General features: G+C 43.2%; 1 protein-coding gene and 1 long non-coding RNA gene across 2 annotated transcripts in view; both read right to left on the bottom strand.

Moving 5' to 3' along the window:
* LOC138967312 (uncharacterized) overlaps positions 1–19,341 on the bottom strand; it is a 534,423-nt gene that overhangs the window by 467,721 nt on the left and 47,361 nt on the right. The window lies entirely within an intron of this gene.
* Positions 2,176–19,341, bottom strand: part of LOC138967294 (dystrobrevin beta-like) — a 31,969-nt gene continuing 14,803 nt past the window's right edge. The window contains exons 3-18 of the mRNA XM_070339825.1: positions 19,127–19,207; positions 18,032–18,245; positions 16,761–16,846; positions 15,774–15,925; positions 15,210–15,318; positions 11,785–11,951; positions 11,204–11,331; positions 10,360–10,458; positions 9,550–9,652; positions 8,172–8,257; positions 7,576–7,795; positions 6,981–7,335; positions 6,251–6,313; positions 3,922–4,099; positions 3,112–3,268; positions 2,176–2,891 (exon numbers count right to left, since the gene is read on the bottom strand). Coding sequence (XP_070195926.1) covers positions 2,754–2,891; positions 3,112–3,268; positions 3,922–4,099; positions 6,251–6,313; positions 6,981–7,335; positions 7,576–7,795; positions 8,172–8,257; positions 9,550–9,652; positions 10,360–10,458; positions 11,204–11,331; positions 11,785–11,951; positions 15,210–15,318; positions 15,774–15,925; positions 16,761–16,846; positions 18,032–18,245; positions 19,127–19,207 — 2,336 coding nt within the window. The 3' untranslated portion in view covers positions 2,176–2,753. The remainder of the gene's footprint in view (positions 2,892–3,111; positions 3,269–3,921; positions 4,100–6,250; positions 6,314–6,980; positions 7,336–7,575; positions 7,796–8,171; positions 8,258–9,549; positions 9,653–10,359; positions 10,459–11,203; positions 11,332–11,784; positions 11,952–15,209; positions 15,319–15,773; positions 15,926–16,760; positions 16,847–18,031; positions 18,246–19,126; positions 19,208–19,341) is intronic.

Genomic DNA, 19,341 nt, shown 5'->3' with positions numbered 1-19,341 from the left:
ACAACACAGATTGGGGGGGAAATCAGGACAGACATACTCACAGGGAAATGCACAAAGGAAAATTCACGAGCGGAAACACGTACTGTGGTAAACTGTTTTAGTTCAACACAAACACACTTCTTTGTTTTGGACTTGAGCGTCTGTTGTGTAATGGAATGTTCATTATCGTATGGAACTGAATTTTTCATGGCAGAGGCCAAAAGAGAGAGAGAGAGAGAGAGAGAGAGAGAGAGAGAGAGAGAGAGAGAGTGTGTGTGTGTGTGTGTATGTCCATGCGAAGACATTAGAGGCAGTGTCCATCAAATGTTGTGGTAATCTGTTAAATTAATGACAGCCTTTACCAGTGAAATAAACACAAAAAGAAAAGAGAGCAGATTTTCTCTCGCCATCTTGAAAAAAAATGCTTGTCACTGACTTCTGCTACGTGGGAAATGTTCGGTGACAAACTTAAAGCACTCTAATACTTGATGTACATCTGTTGAAGCTTTGGAATCATCTTGAAGTTAAAGCTATGAGTAAGCATGTATAGGTTGCTCTGTGCCGAGTTGCATTTCCCAAACAATGCAAGCTACATCTCTTTTTTACAGACATTATGCCAAACGAGACCAAACAAATCACATTTAGCTGGATTCTGTGCAACAGAGGAGTAAAAAAAGCTGGAGTCTTCTACGCCTACTAAGCAAGAAATGGAAACAAAATGAAGCATCAACATTAGCACTTCTGAATAAAAACAAATGTTGAAGGTATCTTAAAAAACCCAAAAAGACAAGAAAAAAAAGCTGAAAATTCCATTGCAATTTTTATGGCGTCTATGCACATGTGTCTCTGCACACTTGCATGATCGTATCAACTAACTGCATTCAAACTCCCTTTTACGTTGGCATTCCATGCTACAACACTGGCAGCTATGAGAAATCAGAATCCGGCGCACAGCCAATAAAGTTGCACCCACGCATATGCCTGACAACATACAAACTCTTCAAGTTTCATAATTTAAACCTAATTGCCTGTATTGCTAAAAGCTAATTTAAAGGTCAACAATCTCAGCCACACTAAGAGACGAGCAGTCATCCACAAGGCAATGATCTGGGATGGGTTCTGGAAGTGGAACATTGTGCATTATTCTAGCGCCACTACATGAAAATGCCCAGGCAGCACAAAAATACAGTGGAACCTGCTCTAGTGACCACCTCTCGATATGGACCACTAGCCCATTACAGCCACCTAAAAGGATGCCCGAAAAGTTGTGTTTTTTTTTCTTTTTGGAACCCCTTTCCACCTGTCAATAAAGACCACTTTTGTTTGGTCCTTTGGGTGGTTGCTATAGACAGGTTTGACTGTATCAGAATCATGTTTTACACAGCTGTCAGTCGTGCAAATCACAGTTTTCTGCTATCATTTAAACTCCACGTGATCAATCAAATGTTGAAACTGCCAACATATTTTTTTGAGAAAAAAGTAGAAAGAATGAAGAAACTTCATGTGTACCATTCACTCATATCTACCTTAATCACTATTCAGTGTTCATTCTCATGTATACATGTACTTCATTCAAGGAGAATCAAAAGTGGCAACATCTGAGATCTACATGTATTCTTTGAAGTACTTTAGTTTACAACAGTAGATCCTATTTTCTTGAAAAGTTTTGAAATGTGAAGAAACTGTGATAGAAAAATGAAGGTTCAATTGAATCAGTGTTGTTTAGCAAATGACCTTCAAAGTTCTAAGAAGTTTTTTGAAACTACAACACTAGCATATCATCATGATGAAGTGTGTAAAGGTCTTACTTTAACTGAGTCCAAAGATGACTTCGCAAAGTCTTTTTGACAAATTCAGTCCTTCGTGCAGTGAGCTTCTTGAAGTAGATTTTGCAAAGTTGACTTTGCTCGATCGATATCAGGCTTCAATCGATATTGGGGTTTTGAGAAGGGAACCAATCTATTTTGAGAAAAAAAGATAGCTATAATTAATTTATAAAGTCAAAGCAAGCATGCATTCATCAATAACCCAAGCTTCATGGCATTTCGTTCCCCCATAAACGTTACTTTGTAAAGATGTGTCGGGATTAAAAGTGCCCATTATTTTGCAAGGTATGCAGTATATGAACTACAACTCACACTACACTACATCATGACTACCCTAGACATTGCTTTAAATAAAAGGCGACAGTGGTTTGTATCCACTCTAACTAGGCTGTTATCATCAAGCATATTGACAGTCTTTCCCAAACGGCAGTATGAAACCTCTCCAGCAGAGCATCAAGCGTTAGTGTGTGTGACAAGAAACTTCAGGCCTGGCGAAAGTGCGTTGCCTTCAGGTCATGATCAAGGTTGTTCCCAGGCCTCAGTCTTCGGTCACTGACGCATACTTGTTCTTAATCCCACGCATTGCTCTGACCCCTGACTGCCCGAAAGTTTTGACATGCAAGAGCTCTTCTGACTGCACTTTTTTTTTTTTTGCAGCCAGGACATTTGTACCTTTACACATTTTTGTCCTCTTAGTCTGGGAACTACTTCTTCTTCGTTTATTGACTGTAACTCCCATGTGCACTCATGTTTTTTGCACGAATAGATTTTTACGTGCATGACCGTTTTACCCTGCCATTCAGGCAGCCATACGCCGATTCCGGGGGAAGTCTGGGAACAACACAGTATAACAGCTCTATTTCCACTGCATGACAGCTGTAAGTCCACTCAGCAAGGTGACCGCTATGTGTTGTCACTTGTCCGACTCTGGTACTGTGACAGGTGTGGTCAGCGGTTGACCCAGCGCTGTGTGGACTCCTCCCAGTCTGTGTTCCCCCCCTCCTCCTCGTCGGTACGGATGAACGACTCTTCGTCCGTCTGGAGATAGCTCTCCTCGTCTGTCGTGTAGCGGCTGCTTGTCATCTCCTGCACACAACAAAAAAGTAATATCTTTAATTCTAAATTTTTATTTAACAAGCATACTTGCCCCGTCTCACAATAGACATACTCCGGAAATTGGCATGACTGTCTCTTCTGGGTTTGTCTAGGTCTTAAAAGAAGGGTTCCACTGAACACTGATATTTTGCCCATTAGGGATTTTGTCATGCTATCTTTTTCAGTGCTGTATCTCAGTGCAGACACTCACCTTGGGGTTTCCATCATACAGTTCTGCCTCCTCATCCGTTTTAAAGCTGACACTTTGCTCCTCGTCTGTTCTGACGTAGGACTCTGCGTCATCTGTCGCTAGCACACTCTCGTCGTCTGTCCGCACGTAGGACTCTGCATCGTCCATTGCCGTACACCTAAAATCAGAGAAAAGCAAGTGGGTTCTTGCGTTCAACAGGAGAGATAGCGGGTAGGGGCGGGAAAATAGCTAAGGCGGTAGCGGCACTGGCTTTAAACCCAGTTGTCGCTATCAGCGGGGGTTCCATCCTCACGTTCGGCGAGGGATTTATTGCCTAGTCGAACAGACTCCCTCAAAAGCAAGCGACAAACAAGCCCCCAAGAACAACACACAACAGAAAAGCCATTTAGCTTGTAGAAATATAAACTTGAAGTATCTGAAATTGTTTTGTTTTTAATGGAGGTTATGTTTCATCTGAAGCAAATGCACCCATCCTGAATTTTTGTATGTTCAGGTCAGCTTTATCATGCATATATATACGTTGACAGAAGAAAACCCCTCCTGTTGCCAGGATTAGACCACCAATCAAATCAACTCATCCTACCATACTACGGCTATTTTGTCTCACTGTGAACACTCACAATCCCCCGAAATTGGCATATGGCTGCCTGAATGGCGGGGTAAAAATGGTCGTACATGTAAACATCCACTCATGCAACAACATGAGTTAACTTGGGAGTTTCAGCCCATGAACGAAGAAGAAGAAGATTAAATAATTTATAAGCTTCCAAGCTGAAATGCAATCCCATAGTTCTCAGTGTGAACACTCACCCCTCCTGTTCATTGTCGCTGGTGGTCTGACTGGAGTTGGCGCTGCGTTGCCGTCGTGCTCTGAGCTGCGCCAAGAAGTCAGACTCCTGTTTGAGTCGCCACTGCAAGTCATCCCTCCATGACTCGATGTCGTCCGTCCCTGACGATCGCACCATTACGTCTTCCTCCAACCTCAGATCTACAGACACATTCAAAATTACACAATATGAATAGAGTAACTGATTTCTCCCAGCTTTGTGCTGCTTCACAAAAAGGCGGGTGAGTTTGAAGGGAATAAACAAGACAACAATAAAAATGTACTCACCAGAAATGTACTCTGTCTTCTTCTGTGCTCATTCTCTTCATTGTCATTTTCTGTCAACTCTTCTTTTTAGCTTTTTGTTTTCGTAACTTATGCTATAAATGTTTTCGTAACTTAGCTATAAATTATTTGAGGACTGGGTGGCCGAGTGGTAACGCACTTGCGCTCGGAAGCGAGAGGTTGCGAGTTCGACCCTGGGTCAGGGCGTTAGCAATTTTCTCCCCCCTTTCCTAACCTAGGTGGTGGGTTCAAGTGCTAGTCTTTCGGATGAGACGAAAAACCGAGGTCCTTTCGTGTACACTACATTGGGGTGTGCACGTTAAAGATCCCACGATTGACAAAAGGGTCTTTCCTGGCAAAATTGTATAGGCATAGATAAAAATGTCCACCAAAATACCCGTGTGACTTGGAATAATAGGCCGTGAAAAGTAGGATATGCGCCGAAATGGCTGCGATCTGCTGGCCGATGTGAATGCGTGATGTATTGTGTAAAAAAAATTCCATCTCACACGGCATAAATAAATCCCTGCGCCTTGAATATGTGCGCGATATAAATTTCATAAAATAAAAATAAAACAATTAAAAAAAATAAATCCCTGCCCTTAGAACTGTACCCACGGAATACGCGCGATATAAGCCTCATATGGATTGATTGATTGACCAAGATGAAAAGTTGAAACTAGTTCTTGTTCTTGTTGAGTACATTTTTATTGTTACATCTATTTCTCTCACCTGCAGTCCCTTGCTCCATTTTTGAAGGGAATAATTTTATTTCATAAACTTCTCACTAGAAGATACAGTATACAATTTTTTGTCCAAAGCATAACAAATCTCACTCAAGTTACTTGCACACACACTTAAAGGCACAGTAAGCCTCCCGTAAACCATCACAGAGCTCCCCGAGCGTCTACATACAGTACAAGCATACTTCCATTTGAACGCTCACCGAACGGGAACATCCTGGTTGCTTTGTGTCGAGCGTGAGAAATTTTCAAAGAATTTATTTTCGTGGACTTGCTCCTCTACAACAATGGCGCCTCGTTTTGGTGCTGGACGGCTGTTATGAATATTCAATACCGGAAATCACGCCCGGACAGTAAGCCTCTCGTAAACCATCACAGGTACTGTCAGGCTTTTACACACAGTACAAACACCCTTCCATTTGAACGCTCACCAAACGGGAACATCCTAGGTGCCCTACGTAAAGAGCGAGCAATTTTTAAAGAATGAATTTTTACAGATTGTCTCGAACACTTTTTGGACCCATCCTGAACTCAGGTCAAAAATTAGTTACTTCCCTTCGGGTCTCATTCTATCGATGTAAACTGGCGATAGCCGTGGATCGATGATTATCAGAATGTTTTTGGACCGTGGTGCGTTTTTGCGCTAGACCTAACTTTTAAAATCTAAATAATAAATTGACAGCTTGTTACACAAACATTCTTTAATCATAAAAGAATTCTTTTTTCATCAAGACAAGATCAGTACAATTCGAAGTTGTGAAAGTTTGAAAAAAGAAAAGCCCGGAAGCAGGGTCACGCAAGGGTCGTAGCAGACGACGGTTTATGCATATCGCCGTTCCTCTCAACAGTCAAAAGCCATCGCTAGAGTTCTTGTGAACCACAGCCGTTTGTTTCGTGCATAAAAACGTGCTATTGTAGATAAGCTCACATCGAGTCGCATTCAAATGACTAACTGACGACTACATTGTGAAAAAGGGAAACTGGATCACACGGGTTCACGATGGCTCAGGGGTAAGATAAACCACGCAAAAATAAATTCTTTGAAAATTGTTAGCTTTTTACGGAGGGCACCTAGGATGTTCTCAATCGGTGAGTGTTTAAATGAAAGGGTGTTTGTACTGTGTGTAAAAGCCTGACCGTATCTGTGATGGTTTAGGGGAGGCTTACTGTGCCTTTAAATGTGCATTGTTTTTGTTTGGGTGACCCCCCCCCCCCCCCCCCCCCCCCATTTTTCAAACGAATATGTTTCAAGAAACTGTGTATACGGACAAAAAAACAAAGAGACTGAAGAACTTACCGCTCAGTTTTCTGTTTAACTGATCTTCATCATCTTCACTACCACTGTTTTCTGAAAACAAAATGAAAAAAGCTATCTAGATTATTTGTACACACTGACATGACTTGTTCCTGCTCAAAGTTCATACTACAAACTTGTTCAGCGTGTCAGCGATATAACGTTTTTTATGCATTTGTAAGTGAGACAAACATTTAAAAAGATGTGGTAATCCAAGAGTATGGAGACAGTTCCATTACTGTTAATATATAAACAATTTGTTTTCATTCACAGAAGTTACTCAGTGTGAAAGAGAGCATCACATGTTCAGCTTTTTGTGCAGGAGCAGTTCACTAAATGGTAAGCAGGGTGTACACTATGCCTCAATGAATCCTAAATTGGCCTCAAGTAACAGTACCGGTGAAGAATGTAACATCTGACAGTAAAATCTCTAACATAACAGTTCACAAGAGGGTTCACATCTACCCCAGATCTGGTAACCCCTGTTTTGCACTTGGGAGTATTCTCAAAGAAACTTGGCGTATTTTCAAAAAAATGAGTGTACTCCACACAGCATTCGAACAATCAAAATACTGGATCAGCTTCAAGATGCGCTTGTAAAGAAAAGTAGTCTCGGAATTTTGCTGATCATATTTTTTTCCACCCAGCATTTTAGACAATCAAGAGTACAAAATACAGCGAAATCTTATGGGTTCCCAGGTCTGCTACCCACCAGACTTGCCTGAATTGAGTTCTTTGACCAGCGAAGACATGGCGTTGGTGACAGAGTCGGCCGCCACCAAGAGATCGTTACGTAGACTCCGAGTGTGAGCGGCCAACAGTGACGCTCCCTGAAACGCCTGTCTCACGTCCCCACCCACACCAGTGAGAGAGGTTTCCAGGGGGGTACCGGGGGTACTGGCGCTCGCACCTGCTGCCCCCGCCCCCGATCCTCCCCCCGGACTGGACGCCAGGCTTGGAATGACGGCGGCAGAACTGCGCTGACTGGGCGGCGCAGCGGCGGCAAACGTTGGGGAAAGGCCGGAGCGAGAGCGTGGAGAGCTGTTGGGTGTGGAACGTGGGGAGGTGGGCTGGTTCTGAACACACAACAGGAGATGGCTATATTGATCGTGCTATGAGGCGCATGTATGTTAAAATATTGTATGTTTATTTTTCTGGTTGGTCTTTTGTTATATGCTGTTGATGCAACCAAGTATGACAAGCAAAAATGTTGCATGTGGCAAGGAAAAACAAGCATTTAAACCAACAAGCGACTTTCATCCTCAAATTTTTCCATCCAAACCCAGAATTCGTCTCTTGGAAAATGAATACTATACCTTGAGAAGTTTCATGAGATTTTCCAGCTGCACCATGAGATCTTTGCGGCTTTCCTGCAGCGCTGACATGCGTGTCTCCAGCTCCTCTTTTCGCTGTCGCAGCAGTCGCAGCTCTGCCAGCAGCGTGGGGTTGTAGGAACTGCTGCTGCTACTGTTGCCCAGCTCCGTGGCAAACGCTTCTTGCTCCAAACGCAGGCGATGGATCTCGTGCATGATTTCCCTGACGAATAAGATGTATTACGTTAGCTTTAAGTGACCATGGGTTCAGTATCATGTGTAGATTTTCTTTTATTCTTGCCCCCCCCTGTTTCTTCTTTATTTCTTTACTCCCACATTTTTCTTCTCCTCCTTCTTTGTACCTCCCATGGTATAGCTTCACGCTCTACACATTTGATCAGTAACTCAAGCTTCCCCCGAAAGCGGCGTATGGCTGCCTTAATGGCGGGGTGAAAACAGTCATACATGTAAAAACCTACTCGTACAAAACCATGAGTGAACGTGGCAGTTTCAGCCCATGAACGAAGAAGAAGAAGTAACTCAAGTGAGAAGTTAAACACAACTGGCATCATTGTATGAGAAAAGTCACACCTACATACCTGTTCTTAGCTTCCAGCTGAACGACTAAATCTCTCTGCGCTCTGTTGGAATCCAGGTTGTAGTGAAGTTCTGTTGTGCTGCGTGACTGTAGGAAATGAAAGATACTGTACAAGGTACTTGTTAATGGCTGCAAACTCACAACTGGGCAACACTACCACAGCTCATACAATTAGTTCTTATAAACAGGGAGGTCTGGCATCAGCAAACAGCTAAAAGCCAACATTTATTTCAAATCCCCAAAGCCTTTGCTGTCAAAACAAATGACTGAGAACACACTACATCCTGCTGGATGGGACATTTTCACATTTTTAACTCATTTGCCTTACCACGCACATACAAACACACACACACACCCTCTCTATCACACACACACACAGACAACCACACCCACACTTACAGCATTGTGACAAGAGTCACGCACACACACACTCACAGCATTGTGACTATCAGCTGCCAGACATGCAGCATATGTTGATATCAACCTGTATTCATCATCTATTCGACAAGTCACACACACACACACACACTTACAGCATTGTGAATAACAGCAGCTCGACATGCAGCATACCTTGGTAGCAACCTGTGCTCATCATCAATGCAAAAAGAGTCACACACACACACACATACACATACACACACTTCCAGCATTATGGCTATCAGCAGCCAGACGTGCAGCGTATTTTGCTATCAACCTGTGCTCATTTTCGATGTGACAGGTCACACACACACACACACACACACACACACACACACACACACACACACACACACACACTTACACATACACATACACACACTTCCAGCATTATGGCTATCAGCAGCCAGACGTGCAGCATACCTTGCTATCAACCTGTGCTCATCATCGATGTGACAGGTCACACACACACACACACACACACACACTTCCAGCATTGTGGCTATCAGCAGCCAGATGTGCAGCATACCTTGCTATCAACCTGTGCTCATCATCGATGTGACAGGTCACACACACACACACACACACACACACACTTCCAGCATTGTGGCTATCAGCAGCCAGACGTGCAGCATACCTTGCTATCAACCTGTGCTCATCATCGATGTGACAGGTCACACACACACACACACACACACACACACACACACACACTTCCAGCATTGTGGCTATCAGCAGCCAGACGTGCAGCATACCTTGCTATCAACCTGTGCTCATCATCGATGTGACAGGTCACACACACACACACACACACACACACACACACACACACTTCCTGCATTGTGGCTATCAGCAGCCAGACGTGCAGCATACCTTGCTATCAACCTGTGCTCATTTTCGATGTGACAGGTCACACACACACATACACACACACACACACACACACACACACACACACTTACAGCATTGTGGCTATCAGCAGCCAGACGTGCAGCGTATCTTGCTATCAACCTGTGCTCATCATCGATGCGACAAGAGTCAACACTGGAACTCAGCTTTCCGGGGCTGGAACAACAGACAATGGCACAGTGGTTGGAGCGCTTGCCTCTCATGCTGGCGGTCAGGGATCGAACCCCAGGTGAACACAAATACCCAATATTACCACCCAGGTGGAAATGGGTACCTGACCCTATTCAGGGCTGAGGAATGCGAAGGCTGTGAGAGAGAGAAGATGGGCACCACCCTAGAGAAGTTGAGATCTCTAACATCTCGCTCTCAACATGGATATAGGACTACCTTTACCTTTAACAAAACACATACACACACAGGAATGCAGTCTTTTAAGACAATGTGAATAAGGTTCAGGTACACAGATAATCGATGATCGAAAATATCTTTAAAAAAAAAAGGAAAAAAAGTTCAGAACCTGGAAAGAACATGCACTGAAAACAACCACAACAGAACATCAGTTTTGCTCTTGTTTTTTTATTTCTCGTGAGTAAATAACCAAAATAATGAGGGTTAAGTAAACACGTTCCCAATGCAGAACGGTATGACGCAGCCGTCACATTAGCCCACATGAGTGCTGGGGAAGGGAAACAACTCCTACACATTTCTCGTGATTCCCAACATCCCTATTTTTTATTTAAGCTTTTATCCCCCGAAATTGGAGTACAAAGTACACGTAAAACCCACACATGCAAAAAACCACTAGTGTACATGGGAGTTTCAGCCAAAGAACGTAGAAGAAGAAGAATATTGAAGTTTCCTACCTGCGTGTGTTTGAGCCACTGTCCAGAGATGCCAGGTCAGCAGACTGCGACATGGAGCGGTCACCAAAACCGTTGTGTATGGACACGGGGGTCGGTGGTCTGCACACGTAATACATATGAGCGAGTCTTAATGAAGTGTTGTAGCTTTCCGCTTAATCATTTTTCTACATAATTATGTGAGATCTAAAGAGGTTTTACTTTAATGACTCATCAATTAACAGAGATAATGAACAATACACTCTGCTGGTAAGCACAGTGTGCTCCAAATTAACAAACACACTCAAAGGTGCACACACACACACATGCGCTCAGACACACACACACACACGTATGCGTTAACACGTACACTCACACACACATTTTTAAAATAAAAGTTCACCATCACAGTAAACTGTAAAAAGCTCAAAAATACTCCATATAATATTGTATGCAAACTTCTTATAGAAGCATTGAAAAAAATAAAGAACATCTATTATTATTATTATTATGGAAATCCTATATAGCGCGAACCACAACTGTGCTCTCCGCGCTTTACATATTAATTTCTGCCGTTTGAAATGGAATTTTTTACAGACAGACAGACAAACAGACATTTTTTTTTTACACACAATATATAACGCATTCACATCGACCAGCAAACTTCAAGCCTATTAGGCGAACATTCACCTTTCACGGCCCATTATTCCAAGTCAAACGGGTATTTGGTGGACATTTTTATCTATGCCTATACAATTTTGCCAGGAAAGACCCTTTTGTCAATCGTGGGATCTTTAACGTGCACACCCCAATGTAGTCTACAGACATTAAAAAAACAAAAACCCACACACTCACTACACCAACTCACACTATAAAAGTTAAATCTATTGTTTTTTCAGGTGCCTCTGGGAAGTGTGGAAGCTTGTGGTTGGAGCGCTGAGGGGTACACTGGAACGACTTCCGTATGGAGTGACCCAACTGTTTCGAGCTGGACCGCTGAAAAAACAAACAATTTCCACCATTCAAGTTTGAGCAATTTAGGCTGAATTTAATCTAAGGTCTATATGTGTTCAGTTCACAAACCAGATATTCAAATGCAACCAATAATATTACTTTTGTTATTTACTTGATTCTTTGTGATGTGCCCTTGACCTACATGTATTACACAGTTCTGACCTTGTTAGTGAATCATTTTCTGCAACATAATACAGCAATCTCTCTCATGAACGGACACCCTTGGGCCATCGCAAACCTGTTCATACACTGCAGGTGGCTGGCACACACACACTGAGTGAGTCTATGCTAACCACTATTGCTCTGAAAATGCAATCAAACTACTTTCAGTCATTTTATTATCAATTAAAGAAAAATAAAAAGAAAGAAAAAAAAGTATCTCCAAGTCTGTCACATTTATAAAACTTCATGAATGTATCTGAGAATCAAACTGACATAGTGTGTGTACTCCTTCATCTGGTGGTCGGGGTTGTGGTTGCCGGATGTGCGGCCGCGCCAAAAGCAGTCCTGACACAGGTTGTACTTGAAGCAGTTCTGACACTTGTAGCGAAACCCCGTGAATGACGCACGGTGACATCCCTCACACTGCACCGGGTGCATCACTAAAACGATGCAGACAATGATTACAGTAAGCATCTAGCCACAGTGCAACAGATAACAATAATCATAGACCAAATAGCCTGGACCGCCAACTCGTCACGTGACCCTTCGAGGTTACGACGCTCGACTTTCAGGGGCGCTTAGCGTCCGGTTTGAAAGGCCAGCGATTCGAAGACAGTGAAAAGAAAGCACGCTCCAGTTATTTGTGACAATGGGAGGTGACAATGAACTGGATTTTCCAAAACTCCAAACTAAACTTAACAAAACTCATCAAAAAACATGTTCCATAATTTATGCACTTTAGCTGAGTTTATTTGAGCATTTTCAGAACTTACCTCGGCAACTTCGTCCATGTTTACAACGACACCGGATAATTATTATGACATCCCCCTGATTTCTGAAAGGCCATGTAAGCGTAGGTTCCTAAATGCGAAAGGCCGCTACCTCGTAATAGAGAGATAGAGCGGAGAGAGAGCTAGTTGGCGGTCCAGGATAAATGGTCTATGTAGAGAGAAAGAGCGGAGAGAGAGCTAGTTGGCGGTCCAGGATAAATGGTCTATGTAGAGAGAAAGAGCGGAGAGAGAGCTAGTTGGCGGTCCAGGATAAATGGTCTATGTAGAGAGAAAGAGCGGAGAGAGAGCTAGTTGGCGGTCCAGGATAAAGGGTCTATGTAGAGAGATAGAGCGAAGAGAGAGCTAGTTGGCGGTCCAGGATAAATGGTCTATGTAGAGAGAAAGAGCGGAGAGAGAGCTAGTTGGCGGTCCAGGATAAATGGTCTATGTAGAGAGATAGAGCGGAGAGAGAGCTAGTTGGCGGTCCAGGATAAATGGTCTATGTAGAGAGATAGAGCGGAGAGAGAGCTAGTTGGCGGTCCAGGATAAAGGGTCTATGTAGAGAGAAAGAGCGGAGAGAGAGCTAGTTGGCGGTCCAGGATAAAGGGTCTATGTAGAGAGATAGAGCGAAGAGAGAGCTAGTTGGCGGTCCAGGATAAATGGTCTATGTAGAGAGATAGAGCGGAGAGAGAGCTAGTTGGCGGTCCAGGATAAATGGTCTATGTAGAGAGATAGAGCGGAGAGAGAGCTAGTTGGCGGTCCAGGATAAATGGTCTATGTAGAGAGATAGAGCGGAGAGAGAGCTAGTTGGCGGTCCAGGATAGATGGTCTATGTAGAAAGATAGAGCGGAGAGAGCTAGTTGGCGGTCCAGGATAGATGGTCTATGTAGAGAGATAGAGCGGAGAGAGAGCTAGTTGGCGGTCCAGGATAGATGGTCTATGTAGAGAGATAGAGCGGAGAGAGAGCTAGTTGGCGGTCCAGAATAAATGGTCTATGTAGAGATAGAGCGGACAGAGAGCTAGTTGGCGGTCCAGGATAAATGGTCTATGTAGAGAGATAGAGCGGAGAGAGAGCTAGTTGGCGGTCCAGGATAAATGGTCTATGTAGAGAGATAGAGCGGAGAGAGAGCTAGTTGGCGGTCCAGGATAAATGGTCTATGTAGAGAGATAGAGCGGAGAGAGAGCTAGTTGGCGGTCCAGGATAAATGGTCTATGTAGAGAGATAGAGCGGAGAGAGAGCTTGTTGGCGGTCCAGGATAAATGGTCTATGTAGAGAGATAGAGCGGAGAGAGAGCTAGTTGGCGGTCCAGGATAAATGGTCTATGTAGAGAGATAGAGCGGAGAGAGAGCTAGTTGGCGGTCCAGGATAAATGGTCTATGTAGAGAGATAGAGCGGAGAGAGAGCTAGTTGGCGGTCTAGGATAAATGGTCTATGCAATAATGATTATCCTTTGGGACCCCCTTCCCAACATCTGAGAAAATCAGGTCTTAAAAGGAAGTGTTCTTAAATTAAGATGAACATACCTTTACAGACATTATGAAAACTACACAAATAAGTAGTTTAAACAGGGGAAGGAAGAGGGGGGGGGGGGGGAATGTTCCGCTGTGGTAGACGGCCACAGTAAAACAGACTATAACAGCATTGAGGATTTTCTTTTTCTACATTTTTCTTTTTTAGACATAATTATATTACAATAATTACTAAAACAAACCAGAGCAACACACAACAAAACTTCTATAATATGCTGCAGTCCTGTTACAACAGAAAGTGTTCCTCGGAACATGTGGATCTAATGGTGCTATCCAAACGTTCATCAGAACATGTGACTAATGGTGCTACCCAAGTGTTCATCAGAACATGTGACTCTAATGGTGGTACCCAAGTGTTCATCAGAACATGTGACTCTAATGGTGCTACCCAAGTGTTCATCAGAACATGTGACTCTAATGGTGCTACTCAAGTGTTCATCAGAACATGCGACTCTTATGGTGCTACCCAATGGTTCAACAGAACATGTGACTAATGGTGCTACCCAAGTGTTCATCAGAACATGTGACTCTAATGGTGCTACCCAAGTGTTCATCAGAACATGCGACTCTAATGGTGCTACCCAAGTGTTCATCAGAACATGTGACTCTAATGGTGCTACCCAAGTGTTCATCAGAACATGTGACTCTAACAATGCTACCCAAGTGTTCATCAGAACATGCGACTCTAATGGTGCTACCCAAGTGTTCGTCAGAACATGTGACTGATAGTGCTACCCAAGTGATCATCAGAACATGTGACCCTAATGGTGCTACCCAAGTGTTCATCAGAAAATGTGACTCTAATGGTGCTACCCAAGTGTTCGTCAGAACATGTGACTCTGATGGTGCTACCCAAGTGTTCATCAGAACATGTGACTCTAACAATGCTACCCAAGTGTTCATCAGAACATGTGGACTCTGATGGTGCTACCCAAGTGTTCATCAGAACACGTGGACTCTGATGGTGCTACCCAAGTGTTCATCAGAACACGTGGACTCTGATGGTGCTACCCAAGTGTTCATCAGAACATGTGACTCTAATGGTGCTACCCAAGTACTCTGTCTTTGCAAATCCCGTACCTGTTTTAACCTGTGCCATGCGTGTCAAGGCAGATAACCACATCAGGTACTGGGGGTAAGGTAACCCAATCAGGTACTTTAATGATGCCACTGAAGCACTTTTTTTGTTCCGAGGTCGTACCTGTTTCTACCTGTGACATGCGTGTAAGGGGTATCAACATTAGGTACTGTGGGTATAAGGTTACCACGTAAGGTACTTAAATGTTGCCACCCAAGCACTCTATTTGTGCAGCGCTCTTACCTTTTTCCACCTGTACCACGCACGTCAAGGTACTTAAATGGTGCCAGCCAAGCGCTCTATTTGTGTAGGGCTCTAACCTGTTTCCACCTGTGCCATGCGTGTTAAGGTAGGTAACCACATCAGGTACTGGGGACCAGGCACTGCCATCAGAACGTGCAGGAAGTCGTTCACGTTCACCTGGGAGTTCTGCACATGCAAGACCACATTTTTACATTTATTTAAGAAACACCATGCTGCTCTCTATGGCCCTCTAGGTCCAAGTTGTTCTGCTATGTCTCTGTCAGCATCAGAGGTTACGATTGCAGTGTACAGGTAGCAGGAAAAACTTGACTTTTAAATTCGCCTCAGACAGGAGGAAATTCAAACCTGACTTCAATGTAACCCATCCTCCTGAATAGCACAGGAATAACAGAAAATGAATAACAGAAAATGAATAACAGAAAATGAATAACAGAAAATGAATAACAAAAGAGAGATGATTCAGAAAACATTTCTAATTCATGAGGAAATGAAGAAATAGTATCAAACTTGATCTGACAATTAAAAATCATTCAACCTCAAGTTGTGAACACTAAAATAGTCAGAAATATCTGACCAAAATATATTGCCACATGACATTGACTTGACTAGAGAAAGCATACCACATCAAAGCAGCTACGTGAAGCAGACTCTGTGTATCCAAATGATGGCCCTTCAAAGATGGCCGTGGGAAGGGCCAGTAACTCCCGCAGATATTCATCAAATTTGCTCCATATCATATGGCCGCTGGAGTCCGAGATCTGCGTGAATATGTCTGCACAAAAAGACAGAACATTAGATACACACAAACAAGGATCAATCTAGCATAAATATCTGACATACATTCTACTTCTGCATTCATGGGCAGAAACTTCCAAGTATACACAGTTGGGTTTTTTGCACGCACGAGTGGGTTTGAAAGTGTGTGACCATTTTTACCCCGCCATTTGGGCAGCCATACGCCGATTTGGGGGCGAATCTGCCATATGAATCACCCAACCAAACTTAATGTAAACTCTGGTACCTGTCCCAAACTCCTCTGTCAAAAAACAATATTTCAATAAAGTGTCGCTCTCAGTACAGAATCCATATAGACCAATGTTAATGTTTCTATTCTGTCAAGTGGCTCTAACAGCAGAGAAGAAGAATATGGATTGGGTCACCACATTTTGACACCTACATTCTGATAAAACAAAATTGCTGCTTCTATCAGAATTTAAAAAAACCAAGAAAGGTATGGAACGTTTCATTTGTGACAGACAGACAAACAAACACTTATAACACAGAAAACAGATGTGACAAATTGTCCAGAAACTCGCTCAGCAGACATAAGCAAGACCAAAGATTTGGTCGGAGATCAGTGAATGTAACGTTTTGCCTTGTCATAAATTAAACGTTCCAATCTTCTTCTTGATGTTCGCTGGCGCTACACATTCAGGCCGGCTCGAGAGATGAAGATCATCATCTTAAACGTTCCAAAAACGTACCTTTTTGATTCTGAATTTTTGAACGATGGCAGTCTATTTTTTTTTTTTTTATGGCTGCTTCTATCAATTTCAAATACACAAATAAGCACCATCAACCAAAATGAAACACACTGGATTACTTACAGCGCAACTTGTCAATCAACTTCCCAGCACACATGTGGGAGAGAGCCACTTTGACCGCAAACGTGCGCACATGTCCCATGGACTCTCTGTAACATGGCAGGGTTGCATGTTATTACAGAGGAACCCCAATTTTCAGACAAACCAAAAACATGAGAAAAGTAGGTCTTTAAAGTAGGGAGTCTTCTTCTTCTTCGTTCATGGGCTTAAACTCCCACGTTCACTCATTATTTTAGCACGAGTGGAATTTTACGTGTATGACTGTTTTTACCCCGCCATTCAGACAGCATACGCCGATTTCGGGGGAGGAATGCAGGGTATTTTCGTGTTTCTATAACCCACCAAACTCTGACATGGATAATAGGATCTTTTCCGTGCGCACTTGGTCTTGTGCTTGCGTGTACACACAAAGGGGGTTAAGTCACTAGCAGGTCTGCACATAAGTTGCACATAAGTTGACCTCCCGATTAGGAGGCCGATGTCTTACAACCACGCCACTGCGGCCGTCGTAGGGAGTCTTCAAATGGGGGTAAATTTACAGAGCTTATGAACAAAAATGAGAAAACATGGTCTTAAAAAGAGAGGAAGTCTTAAATTGGGCCGGGGTCTTAAAATGGTAGGGTTGCCTGTTCTTACTTTGATTACTTACAACAGCAATGTTCTCAGCTTGAGTGTAAGTGTGAACTACTTCACCTACATGTGGTTGGAAACAGTACTCGCATTACTCAACAGAATCCCTTCGATCCTTGATCATTTGCAAAGTTTTTGTTCTGGACTTGCAAGTTTGGTGGCACTGGAAACAAGCTTAAGAGTAAGATGCCCAAGCAGAGATTTTCTGTGCAACTTTGTACATTTCAATGACAATAATACAGTGGAACCCCATTTTTAACCCCCTAATTAAAGACTTTTCAAGGCTTTGCTTTTTTCAGATTTTCTGCCCGTAGGAAAGATAGATTTTCTCAGGTGTGTGTGTGTGTGTGTGTGTGTGTGTGTGTGTGTGTGTGTGTGTGTGTGTGTGTGTGTGTGTGTGTGTGTGAACGTTCAACTATAAAAAAAACAGCGCCGGACACTTACTTGTCAAAAGTGTTGATTCATTTTAATAAAAGATTTTATCTGTGTGTGTGTGTGTGTGTGTGTGTGTGTGTGTGTGTGTGTGTGTGTGTGTGTGTGTGTGTGTGTGTGTGTGTGTGTGTGTGTGTGTGTGTGTGTGTGTGTGTGTAAGGTCTTAAAATGGACGTTCAACTGTAAAGAAAAAATCATTGCCGGACACTGACTTGTCATAAGTGTTGAGCAGCCAGCTGAGGGTCAGTCCTACACACTCGTCCACGTTGACGTGCTGGGCTGGGGGCAGTCGCTTGTTGAGCTGAACGAACACAGTGGACAGCAAACTCTCCAGGCGACCGATCCCAAGGTCGTGCTGAGCCTCCACACTGTTCAGTCCGTTTTCCCGGAACGCTTCAATCATGTTCCATATATCTACCTGGTGTACTGCAAACAAAAGATTATGCGTTATTTTTATTTTTGACTAAACCATGACATTTTACACAGATCGAGACAGTCATTGTTCTCAGAGACCTTGCTAGTGGTTGAGGTTTTATGATTGAACATATCTTTTGTAGTCTCGGCTAGCCACCTAAATACGTATGAGTTTTAGTCGGCCTCTGACTTCAATTGGCTCAAAGAAGGGAAATCCAGTGTTCAATTAATACATAAAACAGTTTCACAGAGGATCCAGAAGAACTGGCAGGAAAATAGATCTAATCATATGAGAGGTAAACAAAGTAAGAGAGGCAGAGATAAAATAGATCTATATTAACGAGGGTTGTGGCATTAGCACACAAGCATGCTTTTATTCCACCAGCCTTAGTCTGGAGAAGGAATGAGTGACAGAGGGAGAGATTGTCGAGAGAAGCACAGGGAGAGAGATAGAGACAGAGACAGCGAGAGACAGACTCCCAGAACACGACAACACCTTCTTCTTCGTTCATGGGCTTAGACTCCCACGTTCACTCATGTTTTTAGCACGAGTAGATTTTTACGTGTATGACCGTTTTTACCCCGCCATTCCAGCAGCATACGCTGATTTTGGGGGAGGCATGCTGGGTATTTTCGTGTTTCTATAACCCACCAAACTCTGACATGGATTACAGGATCTTTTCCGTGCGCACTTGGTCTTGTGCTTGCATGTACACACAAAGGGGGTTAAGTCACTAGCAGGTCTGCACATAAGTTGACCTGGGAGATCGGAAAAATCTCCACTTTTAACCCAGCAGGCAGCAGCGACCAGGATTCGAACTCACGACCTCCAGATTAGGAGGCCGACGTCTTAATTACCACCCCGACAACACCACAACAGATGAAATACTCACAGTTTGTCCTTTTTTGAATGAAGCGTAATTTGCAGGCTGTTCTGTAAGTGGCAAAGCGGATGACATCAAAGTTTTGTGCTCCTGAAAACAGATCACACAATCAGAATAATAATCAAGAACAGAAATAATGCTGCTCAAATTGAAAAGAAATGACACTGCTTAAATTGAAAAGAAATCAAGCTGTTCAAATTCTTCATCGCCCACAAAGCTGTTAA

Source organism: Littorina saxatilis, linkage group LG5 (assembly GCF_037325665.1).
Source record: "Littorina saxatilis isolate snail1 linkage group LG5, US_GU_Lsax_2.0, whole genome shotgun sequence".
In the NCBI taxonomy this organism is placed as follows: Eukaryota; Metazoa; Mollusca; class Gastropoda; order Littorinimorpha; family Littorinidae; genus Littorina; species Littorina saxatilis.
The sequence above is the reverse complement of the archived record's forward strand: the minus strand, read 5'-3'. Positions and strand labels throughout refer to the sequence as shown.